The sequence below is a fragment of the Prionailurus viverrinus genome, chromosome D4 (genome assembly GCF_022837055.1).
Source record: "Prionailurus viverrinus isolate Anna chromosome D4, UM_Priviv_1.0, whole genome shotgun sequence".
Lineage (NCBI taxonomy): Eukaryota > Metazoa > Chordata > Mammalia > Carnivora > Felidae > Prionailurus > Prionailurus viverrinus.
The window spans coordinates 7,750,069-7,770,915 of record NC_062573.1 but is presented as its reverse complement, the minus strand read 5'-3'; the positions used below and the strand labels follow the sequence as shown (position 1 = coordinate 7,770,915).

At 52.5% G+C, this 20,847-nt stretch overlaps 1 protein-coding gene across 11 annotated transcripts in view; it reads right to left on the bottom strand.

Annotated features, from left to right (window-relative positions):
• Positions 1-13,291: 13,291 nt before the first annotated feature.
• TRAF1 (TNF receptor associated factor 1) overlaps positions 13,292-20,847 on the bottom strand; it is a 31,982-nt gene continuing 24,426 nt past the window's right edge. For all 11 annotated transcript variants that reach the window (XM_047830784.1, XM_047830786.1, XM_047830783.1 and 8 more), the window contains 3 exons: positions 20,284-20,461; positions 18,199-18,347; positions 13,292-15,959 (listed from right to left, as the gene is read on the bottom strand). In XM_047830784.1, the coding sequence (XP_047686740.1) occupies positions 15,741-15,959; positions 18,199-18,347; positions 20,284-20,461 (546 nt within the window). In that variant the 3' untranslated portion in view covers positions 13,292-15,740. The remainder of the gene's footprint in view (positions 15,960-18,198; positions 18,348-20,283; positions 20,462-20,847) is intronic.

Genomic DNA, 20,847 nt, shown 5'->3' with positions numbered 1-20,847 from the left:
GGGAATCGGGCCTCACCCGGTGGGTGCCGAGCAATCCCCTCACCTGGTCAAGCATCAAGCCAACCTTGGAGTGTTGATTGCCACCCGGTGCTGCTCGGGGACGGGCGCCGTCAGTCACAGACCCTAAGACAAGGGCTTCAGCAGGGAGGAGAAAAGAAGACAAAGTTACCGGAAACCTGATTGGAAGGGTTGGTTGGGCCCCTAAATGCCAACCTTAGGATTTTTATTTGAAATGTTTGGTTTTTTTCTGCAACAGAAAAACAGGATCCTTGGGATTCCTGAGGCCCCTGGGGCCGCCTTGCCCCGTCCTTCTAGACCACGTTGCAGCCCCTGGCAAGTCCCTGGTGGGGCTGCTGGAAGGGCACCTGCTGGCGCCCAGCGTCCCCCCCTACACAGGTTAGCTCGAAACCTCCGGTCAGGCCCTCCCTTCGCCCCCCTGGGCGGCGCTCCAGCAGGGGGTGGGTAAGGCAGGGCAGGAGGCCCCGGAGGCCTGGAAAGGCCCTGGCTGCCCCGGGAGGGCCTGGCGCGGTCCGGGAACCGGCTCCTGGGAGAGCAGAACCGCGTGCTTGGAATGCAAGCGTCGCTCAACGCATTCCTTCTGGCTGCGGGTGCTGGGCGGCGCTGGGCCCGGCCGGAGCGGACCGAAAGGAGGAAGCCGACTGCGGCGATCCATCGGCCGGGCGCTGCACGGGTCGCCCCTGCCCCGTCCTCCTGCAAGAAAGCACGTTTATTTGTGCTCCTGTGTTGTCTGTCTCCCCAGCCACCCGGGGCGCGGGTGACCACTGATTCCCGGGACTAGCACGGTGCCAGGAACGTAGTAGATGTTAGGAGGATTTGATGAGTCAACACTTCATAGACAATGTATTGGGAGAAGGCTTTAGGAATTTTCCCCCTTAAACCCAGCCCACAGTCCCCCAGAGCGCTCAGTTCCCTCCCACCTACCATTCCCAGGGGAAGCTTCCCTGTGTCAGGATCTCCGAGTGTGATCCCAGGGAATGGCCCCGGGCTTGGATATTCAGCTCCGCCCTGATGACAGCTGGGCTCAGGGCCGCTAATAGGACTTGTCCAACGTCACGCAGCTAGCAAGGAGCTCTCCCCCTCCCTCCCCTACTCCATCGGGATCTGAAGCCAGGTTAAAGGACCCAGGTCCAGTGCTCTTTCTGTCTGAGCTCCACAAGGAGACAGGCCCTGCTGAGACTTTACCCTGGCATCCTGGGGGTTTTTCTCACTTGGATTCCAGAGTTGCTGAAACTCATAAAGGAATTGACTCCTTAAGAAAACAAAACAGGGGCGCCCGGGTGGCTCAGTGTGTTAAGCGTCTGACTTTGGCTCAGGTCATGATCTCACGGTGGGTGAGTTCGAGCTCTGCCTAGGGCTCTGTGCTGACAGCCTGGAGCCTGCTTTGGATTCTGTTTCTCTCTCTCTGTTCTTTCTCTGCCTGTTCTCTGTCTTTCAAAAAAAAAAAGAAAAAAGAAAAGAAAGAAAACAAAGCATAGCAACCTCCAGCTAGATTTTCACTAAAATCTTTTTTTTTTTTTTTTTCAGCTTCATTGATGTATAGTCGACACATAAAATTGTGGGAGGTTTTTGAGCTCTCAAATTTAAGGGAGCCCAATGGCCTTAAACAAGGTCTGTGATTTTCCTGTTGTGTTTCTGCTCCAGCTATAGGAGCATGATCACGTGATTAACAGGCTCTTTGGTAACGCCCTGAAAGCCCTCCAGTTAAAATTAGGAACCTAATAGGGACTTCGGTCACCATTGTTACTCAACATTGATCTGCAAGCCTAAGCCGCCCTTGTAAGATGTGAAGCAAGAAGGTGAGGGGGAGAAAAAGACACTATTACTGCTTAAGGACTCTGAAATTGGAGTTGATATCAACTATTTTATCTGATTCTTGTAGCACCTCAGCAAGCTGGGCAATGCTTACTTGTATCTCGGTATTATTTTCGTAGTTTACGTGCAAGGGAATTAAACTTCGTAGATCATAAATCACTCGCTTGTGTTTGTCCACCCAATGGTCCTGTGGCTCCCGAGTGCTACTGCTCTTGGAAAGGAGGCAAAATGAAGCTGAGTTAAAGAGGATCTGTTTGTGCCCCTTGGAAACCAAGAGAATTAACTGAAAAAGCTACTAGGATTAATAAGAGATTCAGTGAAGCGACTGGATAGGAAAGGTGATCACAGTCCTGTATATCTGGACCATCTACGTACCAACAAAACCAACTAGAAAATAGAATTTTTATTAAGAAGATCTCAGTCGTAAAATACCAGTGACGAAACTGAACAAGAAATCTGAAAAATCTACAAGAAGAAACGACAAATTCTTATTGAGAAACACACAAAGAAATAAAGGGAGGTTCTGTCATACGATGGTCTTGGATGGGAAGACTGGATATTGTACAGCTGTCAGCTTCCCTCGAGTTACATTGCAAGTTTAATGAGAGTCCAACAAGAAATCTTTGAAATATTTAATAATGTTTGTTGTATCTGGAAGAATAAAGAATCAAAATATGTTGAAAAATAAGTCATTAAAATTTCTTTTTAATGTTTATTTTAGAGAGAGAGAGAGAGAGAGGGAACAAGTGAGGGAAGGACAGAGAGAGAGAGGGAGACACAGAATCTGAAACAGGCTCCAGGCTCTGAGCTGTCAGCACAGAGCCCAAGGCGGGGCTTGAACTCACGAGCCTGGAGATCAAGACCTGAGTCGAAGTCGGATACCTAACCGACTGAGCCACCCAGGCACCCCAAGAGTCATTTTTTAAGAAGAGTAATTCGATGTGTGAAGGAAAATAACAGCTGTCCTGGAACATTTTAGAACATACTAAAGCTATAAAAATCAAAACAGAGTGGAAAGGATGTAACAAATGGCAAAAAAAAAAAAAAAAAAAAAAAAAAAAGATAAAAAAAAACACAACCAGCTCACAGACAGTCCTTATCACCTAGAGGCTTCAGTATATGATAAAGATAGCAGCACAAATCACCAGGTAAAGAATGGTTCCGTAGGAAGGCTAGTACGATTGGCCAGCCATATGGAAAAAAGTCAGAGCCTTGCCTCTCACTATATATAAAATAAATTTCTGATGGAGGAAAGAGTTTAAAAAAATGAATCCATCCAAAGGGCTAGTATCCAAAACCTATAAAGAGCTCACCAAACTCCACACCCGAAAAACAAATAACCCAGTGAAGAAATGGGCAGAAAACATGAATAGACACTTCTCTAAAGAAGACATCCGGATGGCCAACAGGCACATGAAAAGATGTTCAGCGTTGCTCCTCATCAGGGAAATACAAATCAAAACCACACTCAGATATCACCTCACGCCAGTCAGAGTGGCCAAAATGAACAAATCAGGAGACTATAGATGCTGGAGAGGATGTGGAGAAACGGGAACCCTCTTGCACTGTTGGTGGGAATGCAAACTGGTGCAGCTGCTCTGGAAAGCAGTGTGGAGGTTCCTCAGAAAATTAAAAATAGACCTACCCTATGACCCAGCAATAGCACTGCTAGGAATTTACCCAAGGGATACAGGAGTACTGATGCATAGGGCCACTTGTACCCCAATGTTTATAGCAGCACTCTCAACAATAGCCAAATTATGGAAAGAGCCTAAATGTCCATCAACTGATGAATGGATAAAGAAATTGTGGTTTATATACACAATGGAGTACTACACGGCAATGAGAAAGAACGAAATATGGCCTTTTGTAGCAACGTGGATGGAACTGGAGAGTGTGATGCTAAGTGAAATAAGCCATACAGAGAAAGACAGATACCATATGTTTTCACTCTTATGTGGATCCTGAGAAACTTAACAGGAACCCATGGGGGAGGGGAAGGAAAAAAAAAAAGAGTTTAGAGTGGGAGAGAGCCAAAGCATAAGAGACTGTTAAAAACTGAGAACAAACTGAGGGTTGATGGGGGGTGAGAGGGAGGGGAGGGTGGGTGATGGGCATTGAGGAGGGCACCTTTTGGGATGAGCACTGGGTGTTGTATGGAAACCAATTTGACAATAAATTTCATATATTGAAAAAAATAAAATAAAAAAATGAGTCCATCAAAATTAAAAGAGAATCAAAATGACTCTTTTTCTACATTGGTTTTACATTTTACTCTTTTGTTTGGAAGTTACAGAAATAGTCCAGAATCCTCAGGTACCCCATCACCTAGCTCTCCCCAGCGACAGCTTCTTATGTAACTATGGGACATTTTCAAAACCAGGAAATTGAAATTGGTACAATGCTATTAACAAACCACAGAACTTACTTGGATGAGGACATATTACACAATATGAAATACAATTCCATTTAATTTTTTTTAACGTTTATTTATTTTGAGAGAGAGAGTGCGAGTGGGGGAGAGGGGCAGAGGGAGAAAAAAGAGAGAGAGAGAGAGAGAGAGAGAGAGAGAGAATTTTAAGCAGGCTCCAAGCTCAGCTTGGAGGGCTCAATCCCACGACCCTGGGATCATGACCTGAGCTGAAATCAAGAGTTAGATGCTCAACCTACTGAGCCACCCAGTTGCTCCTAGATTTTTTTTTTTAATTTTTCTTTAAAGTTTATTCTTTTATTTTGAGAGAGAGAGCCAGTGGCGTAGGGGCAGAGAGAAAGGGGAGAGACAACCCTGAGCAATCTCTGCAGTGTCAGCGCGGAGCCCGATGTGGGGCTCGAACCCATGAACCGTGAGGTCATGACCTGAGCTGAAATCAAGAGTTGGGCACTTCACCGACTGAGCCGCCCAAGTGCTCCTATATATTTTTTAATGGTATAGAAAACTGTCAATAGGAAATAGGAAATGCAAGGTAAAGAATGATGTACACATATCCCAATATTGATGATTGTGTGTGTGTCTGGTTCATCCATATATGTACCTATACCCCATATCTATGTCTGGAAGGAAATATCCCACCATGTTAATAGTAGTCATCTCTGAGTAGTCGGATGCTTTTCTGTATTTCCCCTTCCCTTTTAAAAGTAATGAGCAGCTATCACTTTTATAGTATTATTTTTCAATGGCTTTATTGAAGTATCATTTACTCGCCATAAAATATACCCTACCTTTATATTATTTTTAAATTACTATATAATCTGTCCGCTTAAAAACAAATGTGTACTTAGAAAATAGAACGTGATTTAAAACTAAAAACGAATCTAGATGGTATCAGGATTCCACCAAAGAAACAAAAAAAATACACCAGTATGTATGTGTGTGTATATATATATATGTATATATGTGTATATATGTATATATGTGTACATATATATGTATATATATGTGTACATATATATATGTGTATATATATATATAAACACCACTGACCTATACACTTTAAAGGGGTGAATTGTATGGCACGTGAATTATATCTCAATGAAGCCATTACCAAAAAAATTCCTGGCTCTGCCCCTCACAATAGCTGGAAGAGGGACATCCCCTGCCTCTGTCTCAGTTTCCTTCTCTTCAATGGCGATGGTGACAGCAGGGACCTCATGAGCTTGTTGTGTTAATGAGAATTACTTAACTGTTTCACACAGTGCTGGATCTGGATACACCTGGAGCCCTTGGTAAATACTAACAACATGGAACATTCTCTAGGGCTGGGCACCACCGTGCTAGGCAGGATCCCGCATGAGGTCAGCACTCTTCCAAGTGCTAATGTGTGCGGACTGGGCAGGGGAGGAGACGAGGCCCAGAACAGGCCAACCCAGAGCTCTCTAAGGGATGGGGCAGGGACTGGAAGCCAGGTATTCGTGATGCTGGAGTCTGGGTTCTGAGCCATCAGGCACTCTGGTTTTCATGTAGCTTTGCCTTTATGTTTGCATGGATTTTTTTTTTTTTTTTTTTTTACTACTCGGACCCACTTTATTCTAGAAGATGTTGCCTGCACAGCCTGAAGCTAAGTTTCAGCCACCCCCACCTCCTTCCAAATTGCTTCTGGCCTTTTCTCTTGCTCAGGATACTTTCCAAGGTATAAAATGCCCCCAGAGAAAGGCTGCCTGAGACCTGGCAAGCGGCCCGCGTTGGGTCCCCAGGGTCAGGCCTTTGGGAGGAAAGGCTCAGACTCTGCTCAGCCCCCTCTTCGCTTGTAGAGACCTCCTGGCCTGGGCCTCGACATGGAAAACGCGCAGATTATGATACTCTACTTGCCGTGGGATGTTGAAAGGCTTGCTTACCAGCCCTGAGAGGCTCCAAACGTGGAGCCCGGTCCCCGGAGACCCCCGCTGGCAGGGAAATGGTGGCCTGGGGCTGGCCCACACCCAGCAAGCTTGAGAGCCAGCGGCGCTGAGGCTGCTAAAAATAAAAGTCAAGTCTCGCAGGGACGTGGGCCGGGCCGGAAGCGGGACTCGCCCCAGGGGGAGGGGCGTGGGAGAGGAGGGTCTTGATCTGACCCCCACCTGCAGGGTGGGTGGGGGGCTGATTCTTCTCCCCAGCACCAGCCCCCCCGCCCCATCCCCAACTATAGCACAGGGGGTGGGGCCCGGTCTGCCCAGCCCAGCTCGAGGCAGTGAGAAAAGTCCACCTCTAGAGCGCTGACCCATAGGAAAGCAGTGCGAGCTGCGTGTGTAATTCTGAATTTTCCAATATCGACATTTAAAGAAAGAAGCGGGAGAAATTAATTTTCATCATATAGTTAATCTAATATATTGAAATGCGGGTCATTTCAACGTGTCATCAATATAAAAATTGTCATGAAATAAATTCTCCTCTTTGCAGTGAGTCTTGGAAATGCGTGTATTTTACATTTATTTTTGAGACACAGAGAGAGACAGAGCATGAACAGGGGAGGGGCAGAGAGAGGGAGACTCAGAATCCCAAGCAGGCTCTAGGCTCTGAGCTGTCAGCGCAGAGCCCGACGCAGGGCTCGAACCCACAGACGGTGAGATCACAACCTGAGCTGAAGTCGGACGCTCAACCGACTGAGCCACCCAGGTGCCCCAAAATGCGTGTATTAGACGTACAGCTCATCTCAATTTGGAGTGACCACATTTCAAGTGCGGCCTTAGTTCCGAGTTGCCACGGTAACACATTATCACAACCTCAGTGGCTCAAAACAGCATAAATGTATCATTTTAGGATTCTGGATGCCGCAAGTCTTGAAATGAGTCTTATGGGGGCTTTTAAAATCAAGGTGTTGGGGCACCTGGGTGGCTCAGTCGGTTAAGCGTCCGACTTCGGCTCAGGTCATGATCTCACAGTTCGTGGGGGTTCAAGCCCTGCGTTGGGCTCTGTGCTGACAGCTCAGAGCCTGGAGCCTGTTTCATATTCTGTGTCTCCCTCTTTCTCTGACCCTCCCTTGTTCATGCTCTCTCTCTGTCTCAAAAAAAATAAATGTTAAAAAAAAATTAAAAAAAAAATAAAATCAAGGTGTTGGCAGAGCTGGGTTCTCGCTGGAGACTCTGGGGGAGAATTCCTTCCTTATCTTTTCCAGCTTCTGGGGGCCACCTGCATGCCGTCCATGTGTCCCTTCCTCCTCCTCCAAAGGGCATCATCACAACCCCTGCTTCCGTGGGCACATCTTCTCCCCCCTGCTTTGGTTGTCTGTCGCTTTGCCTTCCCTGACTCTGATCCCCTGAACTCCCAATGAGGATTCTTGTGATCATATTGGGTCCACCCAGATGATCCATAACCTCCCTGTCCCGAGATCCTTAATCACATCTGCAAAGTCCCTTTGCCATGGAAGGCAGCGTAGGCACCCTTTCGGGGGTTAGGATGTGGAGGTCAGCCTGCCACACGTATCAGTGACTACCAGGCTGGATGGCACAGCTCTAGGGAATCGAGGTGGAAAGTCTGGTCAGATCTCCTAGCTTCACAGTGCAGCCCAACCACTAACAGGCTGTGGGGCCTTGGGCGAGTCACTTCATGTCCCTGCTTGACTCTGCTTGCCTCGTGCATAAGATGGGGCTGATGATGCCCACGCCTGAGAAAATGCAACAAGGTACCGGGCATATAAGTGCTTGCTCAACTGCAAGAGGGGTGGCAATACACCGGCAGGCTGGAGGCCAGGGCTGCCCCGTGCCGGGACACCTGACTGCTTGGAGGGTCCTCAGAGGCCATCGGTACAGCAGCCTCGTTTTACACATGGGAAAACCGAGGTCCGGAGCCGGAAGAGGCTTGCAAGAGGTTCCTAGTGATTTGGCAGCTGAGCCAGGGAGGGGACCCAGTGGGCACCCTTCCCCTCCATGTCACATTGCCCAACCGCTATGAGTCTCAGTTTCCTCACCTGTAAAAGGCAACTCGGAACAGGCTCTGGTGAAGGTCAAAGGATGTCCAGGTTTGTCCAGGGTGTCCAGGTTTGAATGTGCTCTGGGGACAGAGGGTTGTGTGAAGGAAGGTCTCGATGACACCTGGGCACAGCGTTGAGTATCTCTCCAGGGCAAAGGCGGCTGTGCCCTCTGCCTCCCTGGCTTGCGGGCCTCTGGATACTTCGGAGGACCTCAAGGGACCTGCTGAGCATCCTCACAAGCTCTTCCTGTCTTTCGGTCTATTCTCCTCTCCGCCTTCTAGAACCAAGTCTGGGAAGCAGCAGGAAGCTGGCTTTCTCCTTGTTGACAAGGGGCCTGGAGCTCTTTCCTGGCAGGTGACCTCCCCAAGGCTCAGCTCTCACCTAGCTCTGCTCCTGTGCGGGCTGTGGATTGGTTGGGAGCAGGGGACCAGCTAAGTGCTCTCTGAGGCCTGGGGCTCTTATTCTAGCTCTCCCGCTGGCTTGCCCTGCTGGCCTGGGCACCTGCCCTGGCCTCTCCGTGCCCAGCTGAACAGTGGGAGGCTGGGGTTTAGATCAGAGGTGCTTGCATTCTGGGGCACCCTCCACTGTCTTTCTGGGGGCCAACAGATAGCCTATTCCGGAGCCAAACTTTCCCCTGCACCAGTGGGCGGGGCTGGCCAGCTGGCAGGAGCCAGGGAGAAAGGCAGGAGTGGAGCAGGAACCCCAAGGTGGCTGTGGTCTGTGTCAGGTTCCCCCTCCAGACCAGTGTTCCAGCTCCATCTTGAACCTTGGACGGGGCGGGGCTGTCCTTCGAGCTGCAGGGAGACCCCTGGGCCAGAAGGAGGTGTGGGCATGGGTGGTAAGGCTCTGAAAACAGCCTGCGGCAGTTCAGAAAGGAATGCTCCAGATATTAACACCCTAATCCGCTCTTTAGCCAGGTTCCATGCCTGTGGGAGAAAGAGGTGCGTGTTCTTCCTTGGGATCCTGGCGATGTAAGAGTTGGCAGAACCAGCACGGTGCTGAGCATGCTGGATATCCACCTGTGTGGTCCCCCGAGTGCCAGACCCTGTGCTGCGTCCTGTGCCCCCCCCCCCCCCCGGGGAGACCCCTGGAGAGAGACGGTGGTCCTGCCCTCCTCAGGTTCAAGGGTCATTTTGTAGGCAGGGTCACCGAGGCCCACAGAGGGGAAGGGGCTGGTCTAAAGTCATTCACTCATTTGGAGGCAGAGGCAGGAAGAGGGAAGAGGGTGTTATGGCTTTGACTGATGGATCCTCGGGGGGCTGGAGGCCGAGGGTTAAGACTATAATGAGGATTGTAGTAGTAATATGAGGTGCAGGCCATGTGCTCACCACGTCCTTGCCATACGTTGGCCTGCTTCACCCCACAACGCCCCTATGAGGTAGAAGTTTAATATCACCATTTCACACATGGGGAAACTGAGGCACGGGGAGGTTCAATAACATGCCCAAGGACACGCGGCTACTAAATGACAGAGGCGTGGCTTGAACTGGACTGTTGGACTCCGACACATGGATCCCAGACCAAATGCAAGGGTAAGGCTTGGGGAGACAGTCTTCAGTGACCTGCACCCCTTGACCCAGCTCAGAGGGAATCCAGCTCGTGTACTGTGGGGAGGCCGTGACTGGCGGCCCTGTGAGGGCAGACAGGGCCAGAGCCTTAGGTCCTCCTCAAGGAGCAGGGGCCAGGACTGAGAAAAGATATCACCGGAGATTCCCATGGGAAGAGGGCCTCTCTCCGTCAGACTCTTTGCGCTCAGAATCCAACATGGTCAGTGCTGGAGGCCTGTAACTCTCGCCAACCACCTGTCCACTGTGCAGAGAGGGAAAATGAGCTCAGAGATGGCAGGTGACTGGCCCAAGATCCCACAGCAAGAGTATGGAGTCCTGAGTAGGCCGAACACGGGACGTTGTGACTGTCTTGGGGGTTCAGAGTGTCCTCATTACCCCGCCCACCTGGCCCCCTATAGCCATACGTGGGAGGACAGCAGCAGTGGGGGGGGGGGGGGGGCTTTCTCACCCACTGTCCCAAATGCTCCCATTCCACTGCTGGCCCTGGGATTTCCCGACAGGTGGGGCTGTGCTTGGGGGTGGGCTGGGGGGTAGAAATCCGTTGTTTCCAGAAAGAGAATCTTTAGTATCCATACCAACAAGCTACTGGGTGCAGGGAGAAGGGCCAGGCGTTGTGGCAAAAGACCCCGGTCCCGGGCAGGCTCTGCCCCTTGGCAGCTGGGTGCTCCCGGGTGAGTCACTTTTCTCCTCTGAGCTCCTTGTTTTCATCGGCACGCAGAGAACAGAGGCTGCACTTCTCCCAGAGTGGAGCCTACTGCCCCAGAGGGAGGGGAGAGGGTCGGGACGGCGGGCGGGGAGGGACGATGGCTCCGCTGACCTCCAGGAGAGAAATCTCAGGCCACCACCGGAGCCCCCAACCCGCCAAGTGCTCTGGGTCTCCCTGCCTGGACGGTGGTCATGTAACAGCTATGACAACACCAGCCCCGTGCTCCCCAGCTTTTCTGAGGAGGAAAACGCTGTGAGATGGGCGGGGATTGAGGAAAGGACCTGAAAAGGGAGAGTGGGCGTCCTTCCCCTTGGCCCAGCTGAGTGTGATACCCCCCTCCAGAATGGTCCCCCAAAGTCTGGGCCACTTGAATGTGCCTTGCTTAAACAGACACACACGTCCCAGATGCTGAGGTGGCACATGAGATCCAGCTCCTGGCAAAGGGTCACTGGCACGCCAGTGCTCTCCTGACTTCATCCTTCTTCCTCACAGCCTGCATCGTTCCATCCTTGTGGTGCTCCGGGCGTGGGCATCTCCCCTGGAGAAGAAGGGATGGCAGCCGGCCCAGAAGACTGCTGGACACACTTCTCATTTGTTTGACCATCCCCCAAAGCACTGGAGAGGATGCCACAGTGGGTAAAACCTCTGGTTGTGGGGGCAGAAACCTGCCTATCAGCTGTGTGTCCTTGGGGAACTTGCCTGGCCTCTCTGAACTCGTACCTTCATCTATAGAGTGAAGGAAAGGATAACCTTCCTCCCAAGCCAGTTATCAATATTAAGTGTGTTCCTTGCAAGTAAAGCCAAGTAAAGTAGGTGCTCAATAAATAAGCTATCATCATTTTGTTACGGCTGTTTAAAAAATCAACTTGTGGTCTGCCCAGAACGAAGACCGGATCTCTCCCTTCTGTGTCATTTCCGCGACATTATGTGGATCAAGTCACTGGACTGTAGGGCTTGGACCTGGCATAGACTGATCTGGATCCTAGTTCTGGCTCCTGGCCCTTGTGTAACCTTGAGTGGATGATTTTTACTCCTCAGAGCTTGCGTTTCCTCCTCCATGAAACGGGAGAAAATCACCACACTTCCTCGTGGGGTTTTATGCAAGGTTCCTGAAGGGACGCACGCAAGCCCTCGGCACTGAGACTGCTGTTCGGCGAGGCACCCACGGCTGTTTGGGATCCTTGTTTGGGATCTGTTTGGGATCCCTTGTTTGGGATCCTTCTGTTTTCATCAGACTGGGACTCCACCGTGTACAAAGCTAGTGGTTTCTGTGACCCTGGCACCCTGGCCACAACACTGGGACATTAGAATTTTCAGCCACGTGGCACAAGTGAAAACTGAGGCTTCGTCAGTGTCTGCTCTCGAGCTCAGCAGGGAGGCAGGGTCACTAGGGGAGAGCACGTCCTGTTTGCTGTGCTGGGGTTCAGAGGACAGATCCCAGAAGGCAGAGGACAGATCCCTGTCCCCTGGCCCAGGCTGTGGGTGTGGTGTCCCGCCCACCAGCTTCTGGACGTGTTGTCTCTTCCAGACCCACAAAGCCAATCCTGTCCTGGGACTTCCCCCGGAGCCCCGCTGGCACGCCATGCAAGAGAGAGAAGAGTCCAGACCTTCAGTTGGGGGCTCACCCCTCAGAAGTGCAACCTCATGTGGGTCACTGTGCTTCTCTGTGCCTCCGTTTCTCCATCAGAGTGGGATTCCCATCAAAAGGGTGCATCTCTATTCCACCACTTACCTGGAGTGGCCTTGAGAAAGTTACTTCCCTTTTCTTAATTTCTGTGCCTTTGCCTATAAAAAGAGGCTAATGGTAAAATGTTACAGTGGGATGTCAATGAAAACAGGAGGGCATAAAGCTGTCATTGCTATGATTTTCGCTGCATAATTAAAAGTCTTCGTGTGCCTGCATCCACTGTTTCAAAAAAGACAAAGAAAATGTACTAAAACGTCCCTAGTCCCTCTGGACGCTGGGCTCATGGGTGACTTTTACTTCCTTCTATATATTACTTTTGTAGTTGTTTTTTACCTAGTTTTTCTACAATGAGTGTGTGTCTCTTCCAGTAAGAAATGAGCAATTAAAGGCCTAAAAAATAGCTGTCCCTACTATTCAGGGTTGTTAGCGGACCACAGTGAGGAGACGGCTGGTGAGCCCCCAGCTGTGGGCAAATGCTCTCGGTGCTGACCGTGCTCACCCTCTCCTCCTAGGGGTGGTCGGGGTTGGCATCAGGGTCGGGGTGTGCCCACCGGGCTGGCCCCTGTGGCTGGCAGCGGAGGGACCCATCGCCTCTCGAGGCCTCCCATGAGGATGTGACCTCATCGCGGCAGAAGACAGACTTCAGCCAAAGGGAAGCTTGAAGAGGAAGGAAAGTAACATGAAACCAAAGACCCGACTCCTAATTCCAGCTGTCTCCTCCACTCCCCCGCTCCCACTTGACCTTGCACAAGGCACCTGGTTTCTTTGGCCACGGCTTCCCAATCTTTAAGACGGGGTGACATGGTGCCCGCCTCACGGGGGAGCTGTGGGGACCCAAGAAACAGTGGCTTTGCCTCCACCTTGCCTTCCCTCCCCTGGAATCACCTGAGAGAGGAGAGGTGAGGTGACAAGTGAGGCGACAGGGCACTAATCTCAGGGCTTTGCTGGAAAACACATGGGTGAATGTTTTATCTTATTTTTTAAATGTTTTATTTATTTATTTATTTTTTAATTTTGAAAGAGAGAGAGAGAGAGAGAGAGAGAGAGAGAATCTGAAGCAGGCTCCAGGCTCTGAGCTGTCAGCACAGAGCCCCACGCAGGGCTCGAACCCACGAACCGTGAGATCATGACCTGAGCCGAAGTCGGACGCTTAACTGACTGAGCCACCCAGGCGCCCCTCTTGCCTCTTTCTAATGTGGGAAATTCTCCTTCTTTTTTTAATTATCTGAAACATTTTGTATCTGAAACATTTCATATTCTTCAACAGAGATGAAGGGGATTCATCTCTGATGAATAATTTAGTATGCATGGTAAGCCTACTCTGGTTATTTTCAACAATTGTCTGTTTGGACTTATTAGTTGTCCTTTGGTTTTACCACTGCTTGCCCTGCATCAGTTGTCAAATATTTCAATTTTTTAAAATATTTATTTATTTTCGAGAGAGGGGGGGGAGCATAAGTAGGCCAGGGGCAGAGAGAGAGGAAGGCAAGAATCTGAAGCAGGCTCCAGGCTCTGAGCTGTCAGCACAGAGCCCCACGCGGGGCTCGAAACCACGGACCGTGAGATCATGACCTAAGCTGAAGTCCAACGCTTAACTGACTGAGCCACCCAGGCGCCCCGTTGAATGTTTTAAATCATCGTCTCGTCCTGCTGTTAACAGCCCAAAGGATCACCTGCGGGCGATCTGAGAACCACCCCCCACTTCCTGGTGCTGCTTTCAGACAGCTGGGACTGCCTTGCTGCCTTGGGTGCTACAGCCTTCCCCTCCCTTCCCCTCCATGCTTCTGCCTCGGACACCCTCCCTCCCTGCAGCCAAAACTGCCTCCCACCTTGGTGTCTTCCCCCTCCCCCACACTCCTATCCTCTGCATCTCAAAATACTTTAAGGCTGAGTTTCAATGTCACTTCTTCCATGAAGCCCTCCCTTCCTGCTTCACCCAATGGACCTGGGATCCTGTGCCTTCTCTGAGCTACTCTTCCACATCAGTTTCAAAGATCTACTTATGTACCTGCTCCCCCCACTGAACTCAGAGTCTCTCGAGGGTAGCGTGCACATCTTAACCCCTCCTCCCTAGTGTCTGGCGAGGGGAGGACAGGCGGGGCTCAGTGAGGCTTTGCTGAAACAGTGGCTGCCGCTCACGCCGTAAGAAGCGAAGACGTGTCTCTTCCCATCAGAAACGTGTGAGCAAAGGCAAGAACAGCAGTTGTCTTTAGAAGCAGCTTGTCCTCAATCCCGTCAGCTCAGCACCCAGGGGGGAGGGACGAAGATGTCACTCGCCAGGACACAGGTGCTGAGGCAGGAGTCCTCAGCACTTGCTGGGCCAGACCTCTACTTGTTGCTTCCACTTGTCCAGGGGAAGCAGGGAAGTCTCCACTACTGATCAGCTGTCCGCCGAGGGGGCAAGAGAAGGAAGCCTGGCATGTTCACGCAAGGTGCTGTCGAACATACAAAGCACTCGTGCTTCCTTGCTGTATGTGGGCCTCGTGAAACCCCATGCGCGGGGCAGGGCCAGCGAGGGCGCTGCCCCCCATTTTCAAATAAAGAGGCTCAGGCGCTGTGGGGTACCTGGTTTGGGCCCAGGTTGGATATGCACTTCACGGAAACCTCAACAGAAATGTACAAAAATTTCTTTCTTTGGTTTTATACATATTGAAAAGGACAGCCTCTGTTCAGTGGCTCAGAGGCCCTGATCAGTCAACTGAGAGAAGTGAATACCTTGCTTAATTAGGTGACACGAGATGCAGGAAAGTGCAAAGGTGGTGGGGCCTCCAAGGGAAGGAGAGCAGAGAGTCTGGGCCCCCCTCCTTCTCCACATTTCTTCCGGCTGATCCTGGGAGCTTTCACCTGGAGGAGGTGCAGGGGAGTCCTGCTGGCGGGCGCGGGGCTCAGGACCTACGCGGGCCCCCGTGCAGTGGGGAACGGAGATGCCAGACCCGGCATGGCAGGTGCTGTGCGGGCCAGCCCGGCCCACCTGGTGGTACTGAAGGAGAGTCAGAAGCCTGGTGGGCATGAGGTTCCTGAACGTTTCCAGAACCCCTTCAAGTCCTAGGTCTCTTCTGGGCCAGAGGCCCAAAACTGGAGACTTTCTGGACTGGAAGGAGCTTGAAGGTCTTTAAATCCAAGCCCCAACTTGATGCCTTCCCGCCCTGAACAGAGATCTTCCTGTCTGAGAATTTCTTTGCTCGGGCGCTCCTCCCTACGCTCACCATCCATGCCCCAGGCCTGGTCCGTAGTCCCTCCCTCCCTTGGTCACAGTCCGCCTCAACCTTCAGGGCTGGAGTGGCTCCCAGGCCTGCAGGGTTGTGTGCTCGGTGCAGAGGGCAACGAACGACCCGGCTGCCATCTCCTGGGTCCTTTGCCCCTGTGGTCCCAGCCCAAGGCCCCGCCACCTAAGCTGATGGCCAGCCACGGTCAGTCTGGCAGGCCCGCTGAGATCCTGCCAGCCTGGCCCAACATCGTGCCCTGGGATCTTGGGCGCCAAGGGCAGGACCTCAGTCATCTTACTAAACCCCCAGTGGTGCTCGCTCGGGAGTCAGGTGTTGTTCGCACAGTCCCTACCCGCCCTAAGCGCTTGTCTCCACGATGCACTTGAGGAACATGGTGTCATCCTTCACGTAGGCATGCCTGGGTGACTGCAGCCTGTTGAGGGGGAAGAAGAGTGGGCAGCCACTGGCCACGTTGGTCTCACTCTGCGGCCGCTGGAAGGATGCCGAGCTCAGGTCGGGCCGGAAGGCGTCGATGGCGTGCTCGCGGTTGTTCTGGTCGAGAAGCATGAAGGTGACCTGTGCGGCAGGGGGCAGGTGGGAGGTCAGGCCCTGGGCGGCAGCACCGAGGGACACCCGTACAGCCCCTCTGCCCCTGAGCTCAGGCAGACTGGCAGCCAAAGACGCAATGTGGGGACCACACCTGGCATGCGGCAAGAGCCGGTTAATGGAAGCATCTGGTTTCTGGGCAGTCTTCAAGGCTTGCCCCATGAGTAGGGATCAGAAGGGAGGGAATTCAGAACTGTGGTCAACTTTGGTCGGGTGCTAAAGGCGGGACCAAGCACCGACGAGAAGGCCAGACTCCATGGCCTCCAGCGCCCCTTCCTGCTGGGAACTGTTTGATCCATCAACTACGCCTGGAATCTTCTGGGGCAAGGCTGGGGGCAAGAACACACAGGCCTTCTGCAGAGGGGCTGTTAGTCAATGCCCTGAAATGTGAATGGAGTTTCTGGGATGCACAGATACGCGGCCCCTCAGAAGTCAATGATCTACGTGTGACACACACCCCTTTCTCCAGCACATGTCACTGAAACACCCGATGCCTACCATAGTGGTTCTCGAATTGGGCAGCACTTTATTTTAAAACGTGGATTTATTTATTTGGCGGCATGGTGGGGGGGGGGGAAGGGGGAGGGGCGCGGGGGAGGGGTGCAGAGAGAATCCCAAGCAGGCTCCTTGATGTTAGTGTGGAGCCCGATGGGGGGCTGGAACTCACCAACTGGGAGATCATGACCTGACCCAACACCAAGAGTCGGACGCTTAACCGACCGAGCCACCCAGGTGCCGCCGGCTGCACTTTAGAGAGCCCTGGGAAAGCTTTAAAAACCCTGATGCTCAGGCCTCACCATTTACAGTAGTGAGACTAGCCGTTGGTATTTTAAAGCTCTGCCTGACAGGCATGGGAACCACGACCTGCTGACTGACTCATACCCAGACCACTGTGGCGTCCCCACCCCTGCCCCACCTGTCTTCCGTCCGTCTCCCTCCACCCTCGCTGAGGTCTGTATGCTCGACCCCACCCCTTCCTTACCCTGCCCCCTTGCCACTGCTGTTTGCCTGCAGGGAGTGCCCAGCCTTCCCCCACCTCCCTGCTCCCATCCTCCTTCTAAATACTTTTAATAGGCTTTATTTTTTAGAGCAGTTTGTGGTGCAGCGCCAAGGCGAATGGAAAATGTAGAGATCTCTCCATACCCTCTGCTCCTACCCAGCCTCCCCTCCCCCCCCCCCCAGCACCCACCCCAGGGTGGTCCATTTGCTGACGCACCTAAACTGACACATCATAATCACCCAAAGTCCCCAGCTGACCTCCGGGTTCACCCCTGGTGCTGTGCGTTCATCCTCTGGGTTTGGACAGATGTACAATGGCATGTACCCGGAATTATAGTACACAGAATAGTTTCACTGCCCTAAAAATATCCGTGTCCTGCCTCTTCGTCGCCCCCTCCCCCCGCCCCCAACCCCTGGCAACTACTGATATTTTCACTGTCTCCATAGTTTTGCCTTTTCCAGAATGTCATATGGCTGGAACCACACAGTCTGTAGAGTCCCTTTCAGACTGGTTTCTTTCACTCAGTGATTTGCATTTAAGGGCCCTCTCTGTCTTTCGATGGCCTGGTGGCTCATGTCTTTTTAGCACGGATAATATTATCCACTCACCTACGGAAGGACATCTTGGCTACTCCCAAGTTTTGGCAATTATGAACGAAGCTGCTAGGGCCATCTGTGTGCAGGCTTTTGAAAACAAAAGCTTTCAACTCGTTTGGGCAAATACCAAGGAGTGTGGTTTCTGCATCATATGGTAAGAGTATGTTTAATTTTGTAAGAAACTGCCAAACTACCTTCCAAAGTGGCTGTGCCCCATTTTGCAATCCTGCCAGCAACGAATGAGGGTTCTGGCTGTTCCAAGTCCTTGCCAGCATTTGGTGTTGTCAGTGTTTTGGATTGCGGCCATTCTAAGAGGTGCGCAGCGGTTAACTGCCTCCCTCCCTTTTCTCTGAAAATGCTGCCAGTTCAGGCTAGCCCCCCAGCACCTCCACCAGGAAGTTCTCCTTATTCACCCCAGCATGTGAGTTTCATTTCTGCGTGCCATCCCGGGGAGCTGGTCCAGGCATTTTAGTCCCTGGACTCATGATAGCCATGGATACCAGACGTGAACTCCGGCTCTTCTCTTATAAAAGGTGAAGTTGAAATGCAGAGAGGACCAGGGCACAGGCTTCCCCACCCCGCCCGGTCACCCCCACCCACCCCCAGCCCGTACCTTGTTCCGAAAAGGCCAGGGCAACAGAGCATCATACTCCCCTCTCATGACCACAATGAAGAGAGACAGGTGGGTCCTCTTCCCCGTTCCGTCCCCGTTCAGGTAGAGCCGCAGACACAGCTTGTAGCCGTACTTGGCAGTGTAGAAAGCTGAAAGGTGGAAGCCAGAGTCAGCACAGGGGTAGCTGGAGGGCATGGCACCAGCAGACGAGGAATCTGGGACCCGTGCTAGGCGTGCCCAAGGTCAGCGGCTTACGACTAAGCCGTCTGGGGCTGGAACCCAGCGCTCTTCTCCATTCCAGGGCATCAAGGAGAACCAGGCTCTTGGAGATCATCTAGCTCAGTGGCTGTTAACCCGCCGTCAGACCACAGATTGCCGGGCCTGGACTTTGATGCACTTGTGCGGGGCGAGGACTGAGAATGTGCATCTCTGACGGGGGATGGTGATGCTGTTGGCCCCCGGACCACACTTTTGATTTAACTAACTTGCATTTTGCAATGGGGAAACCAAGCCCAGCAAGGGCAAGTGGGCTGGCCCTGGTCTCACAGTGTGCCCGGGGCAGAGCCAGGCCTAGGGGCCAGGGCTCCTACCCCACAACACTGACCTCTTTCTGCTGCCCTAGGCTAAGTGGTGGGGGTCCCCTGGAAGCTGGGGGAGACTGGGGCAGCTCACAGTTCTGCCCGCCACCTCGGCGAAGGCCCCTGAGGGATGAATCATCATCCTCTGGTGATTACGCAGAGGGGCCCGTGGGCTCTCTCCGTGGGTGGCCGAAGGGGCCGTCCAAGCGTGGGTGCCAGTGGCTGTCACCACGAGGGCCCCTCTGGGAGGGGCTGATGGAAGATGGTGGGGCGGGGGCAGGCAGAAAGAGGTGGAGGAGGGACAGACTGACAGGCTGACTCATCTGTCCCCTTACATTTTGGTAAAACAGGAAGCCAGAGACACTGCTTGCTTTTTCCCCCCCTTTGGAAAGAAGTGAGGAAAAAAGGCCTACGTGGAGGAGGTGAGGCCACCCCATGAAGGGGGCTGCCCCTGAGGAAAGGGGCCCGGCTTTGGGAGCCAGCCCTGCTCTGTGCTGTGGAGCAAAGGCCAATGCCTCTCTTCTGCCCAGCCCTGTTGGTCGCGGGTGCAGAGGAGCTGAGGAACAGGGAAGGTATGAAGCTGGGGCAAACGTGAGAGGCTGTTAAGATTGTAACTTGCAGAGGGGCACCGTGGTGGCTTGGTCAGTTAAGTGTCTGACTTCAGCTCAGGTCACGGTCTGGCGGTTTGTGAGTTCCAGCCCCGTGTCAGGCTCTATGCTGACCGCTCAGAGCCTGGAGCCTGCTTTGGATTCTGCATCTCCCTCTCTCTCCACCCCTCCCCTGCTGGCGCTCTGTCTCTGTCTCTCTCACAAATAAACATTAAAAACTTAAAAAAAAAAAACAAACCCATAATAAGATTGTAACTTGTAGAAATCCTCCTAACGATCCACCCCCTTACTTAGACGCATGTGTGTTAGGAGTCGGGAAAAGCACATAGGTCGGAGAACTTTGTGCACAAATATACACATTGTTACAGAAACGGACACAGGTTAATTCAGAGAAAAGTCTACTGAGTAACCAGCCAGGCTCAGGGGCCCCAGAAATGAATGCGAAGTGGCCCGGTTTACAAAGCACTCACTCACACACTACCCACAACCTACCAAGGCACGTTTTACTGAACTCTCCACTGGCCTGACTTCAGGCCACTGGCTCTCTGACCGCAGGGGCCTGCGGGATGCCCCTGTGGAAAGCATCCTCTGCACCCCTCTCATTTCCTCGAGCTCTGGCTCCAGCACTCTCTCGTAGCCCATAGCCACATAAGTAGACAACAATCTTACTCCTGTTTGCAGAATGTGACTGATCTCAGGGAGGCAGAAGGCGTGCCCGGTTCAAACAGCCCGAGCTCCATGTGGCTGGGCGGGGAGCCTGCCTCCTCCACGGTCCCAGTGTGGCCTCAGCGGTCACAGCATGGCAGTCACAGAGTTGGGCTGCTGTCCCTGCTTGTTTCCTGGGTCCAGGAGAGCCTGCCTCCCCCTGCTGGTCTGTGCCCCGGGGGGGGAGCCGGTACCTGGAGAGAAGAGGCTGACCGTCCGGCCACAGGCCGACTCGTGGCAGCGCCTGGTGACATTGGTGATCTTCCATAGGAAGGTGCCGTCGAAGGAGGCCTCCTCCATGAGGCGGAGGCTCTGCTCCAGCTTGCCGAGGGCCTGGTCTTTCTGGGCCAGGGTCTGCTGCAACTCCACCACCTGTGGGGAAGCCCATTCAGCCAGGGACACCAGAACGCAGCTTGGGGATGGGGAGGGGATGATAGGATAGAGAGACAGATCTGTTGAAAGTATGCCTTCCTGACCGTGCCTCCCTCAAGTATCTGTTTCTGTTCATGCTGTCCCTCCCGGCTGGAATCCCCCTGCCTTTCTTCTCCACCGGCCACCTCTATTTACCCATCAGGCATCTGGCACACACAGCCTTTCTTCTGGGAAGCCTCTAACCACTGCCCTCGCTCAGCTGGTCTCTCTCTCTCGTCTGTGTTCTTACAGAGCCCTTACAGCAGGTTTTATAAGATGCATCTTTCTGCCCTTCCTACCAGATAGATGATTTCTCCTAACGAAGGCTGGGCCCATGCTCACTTTTC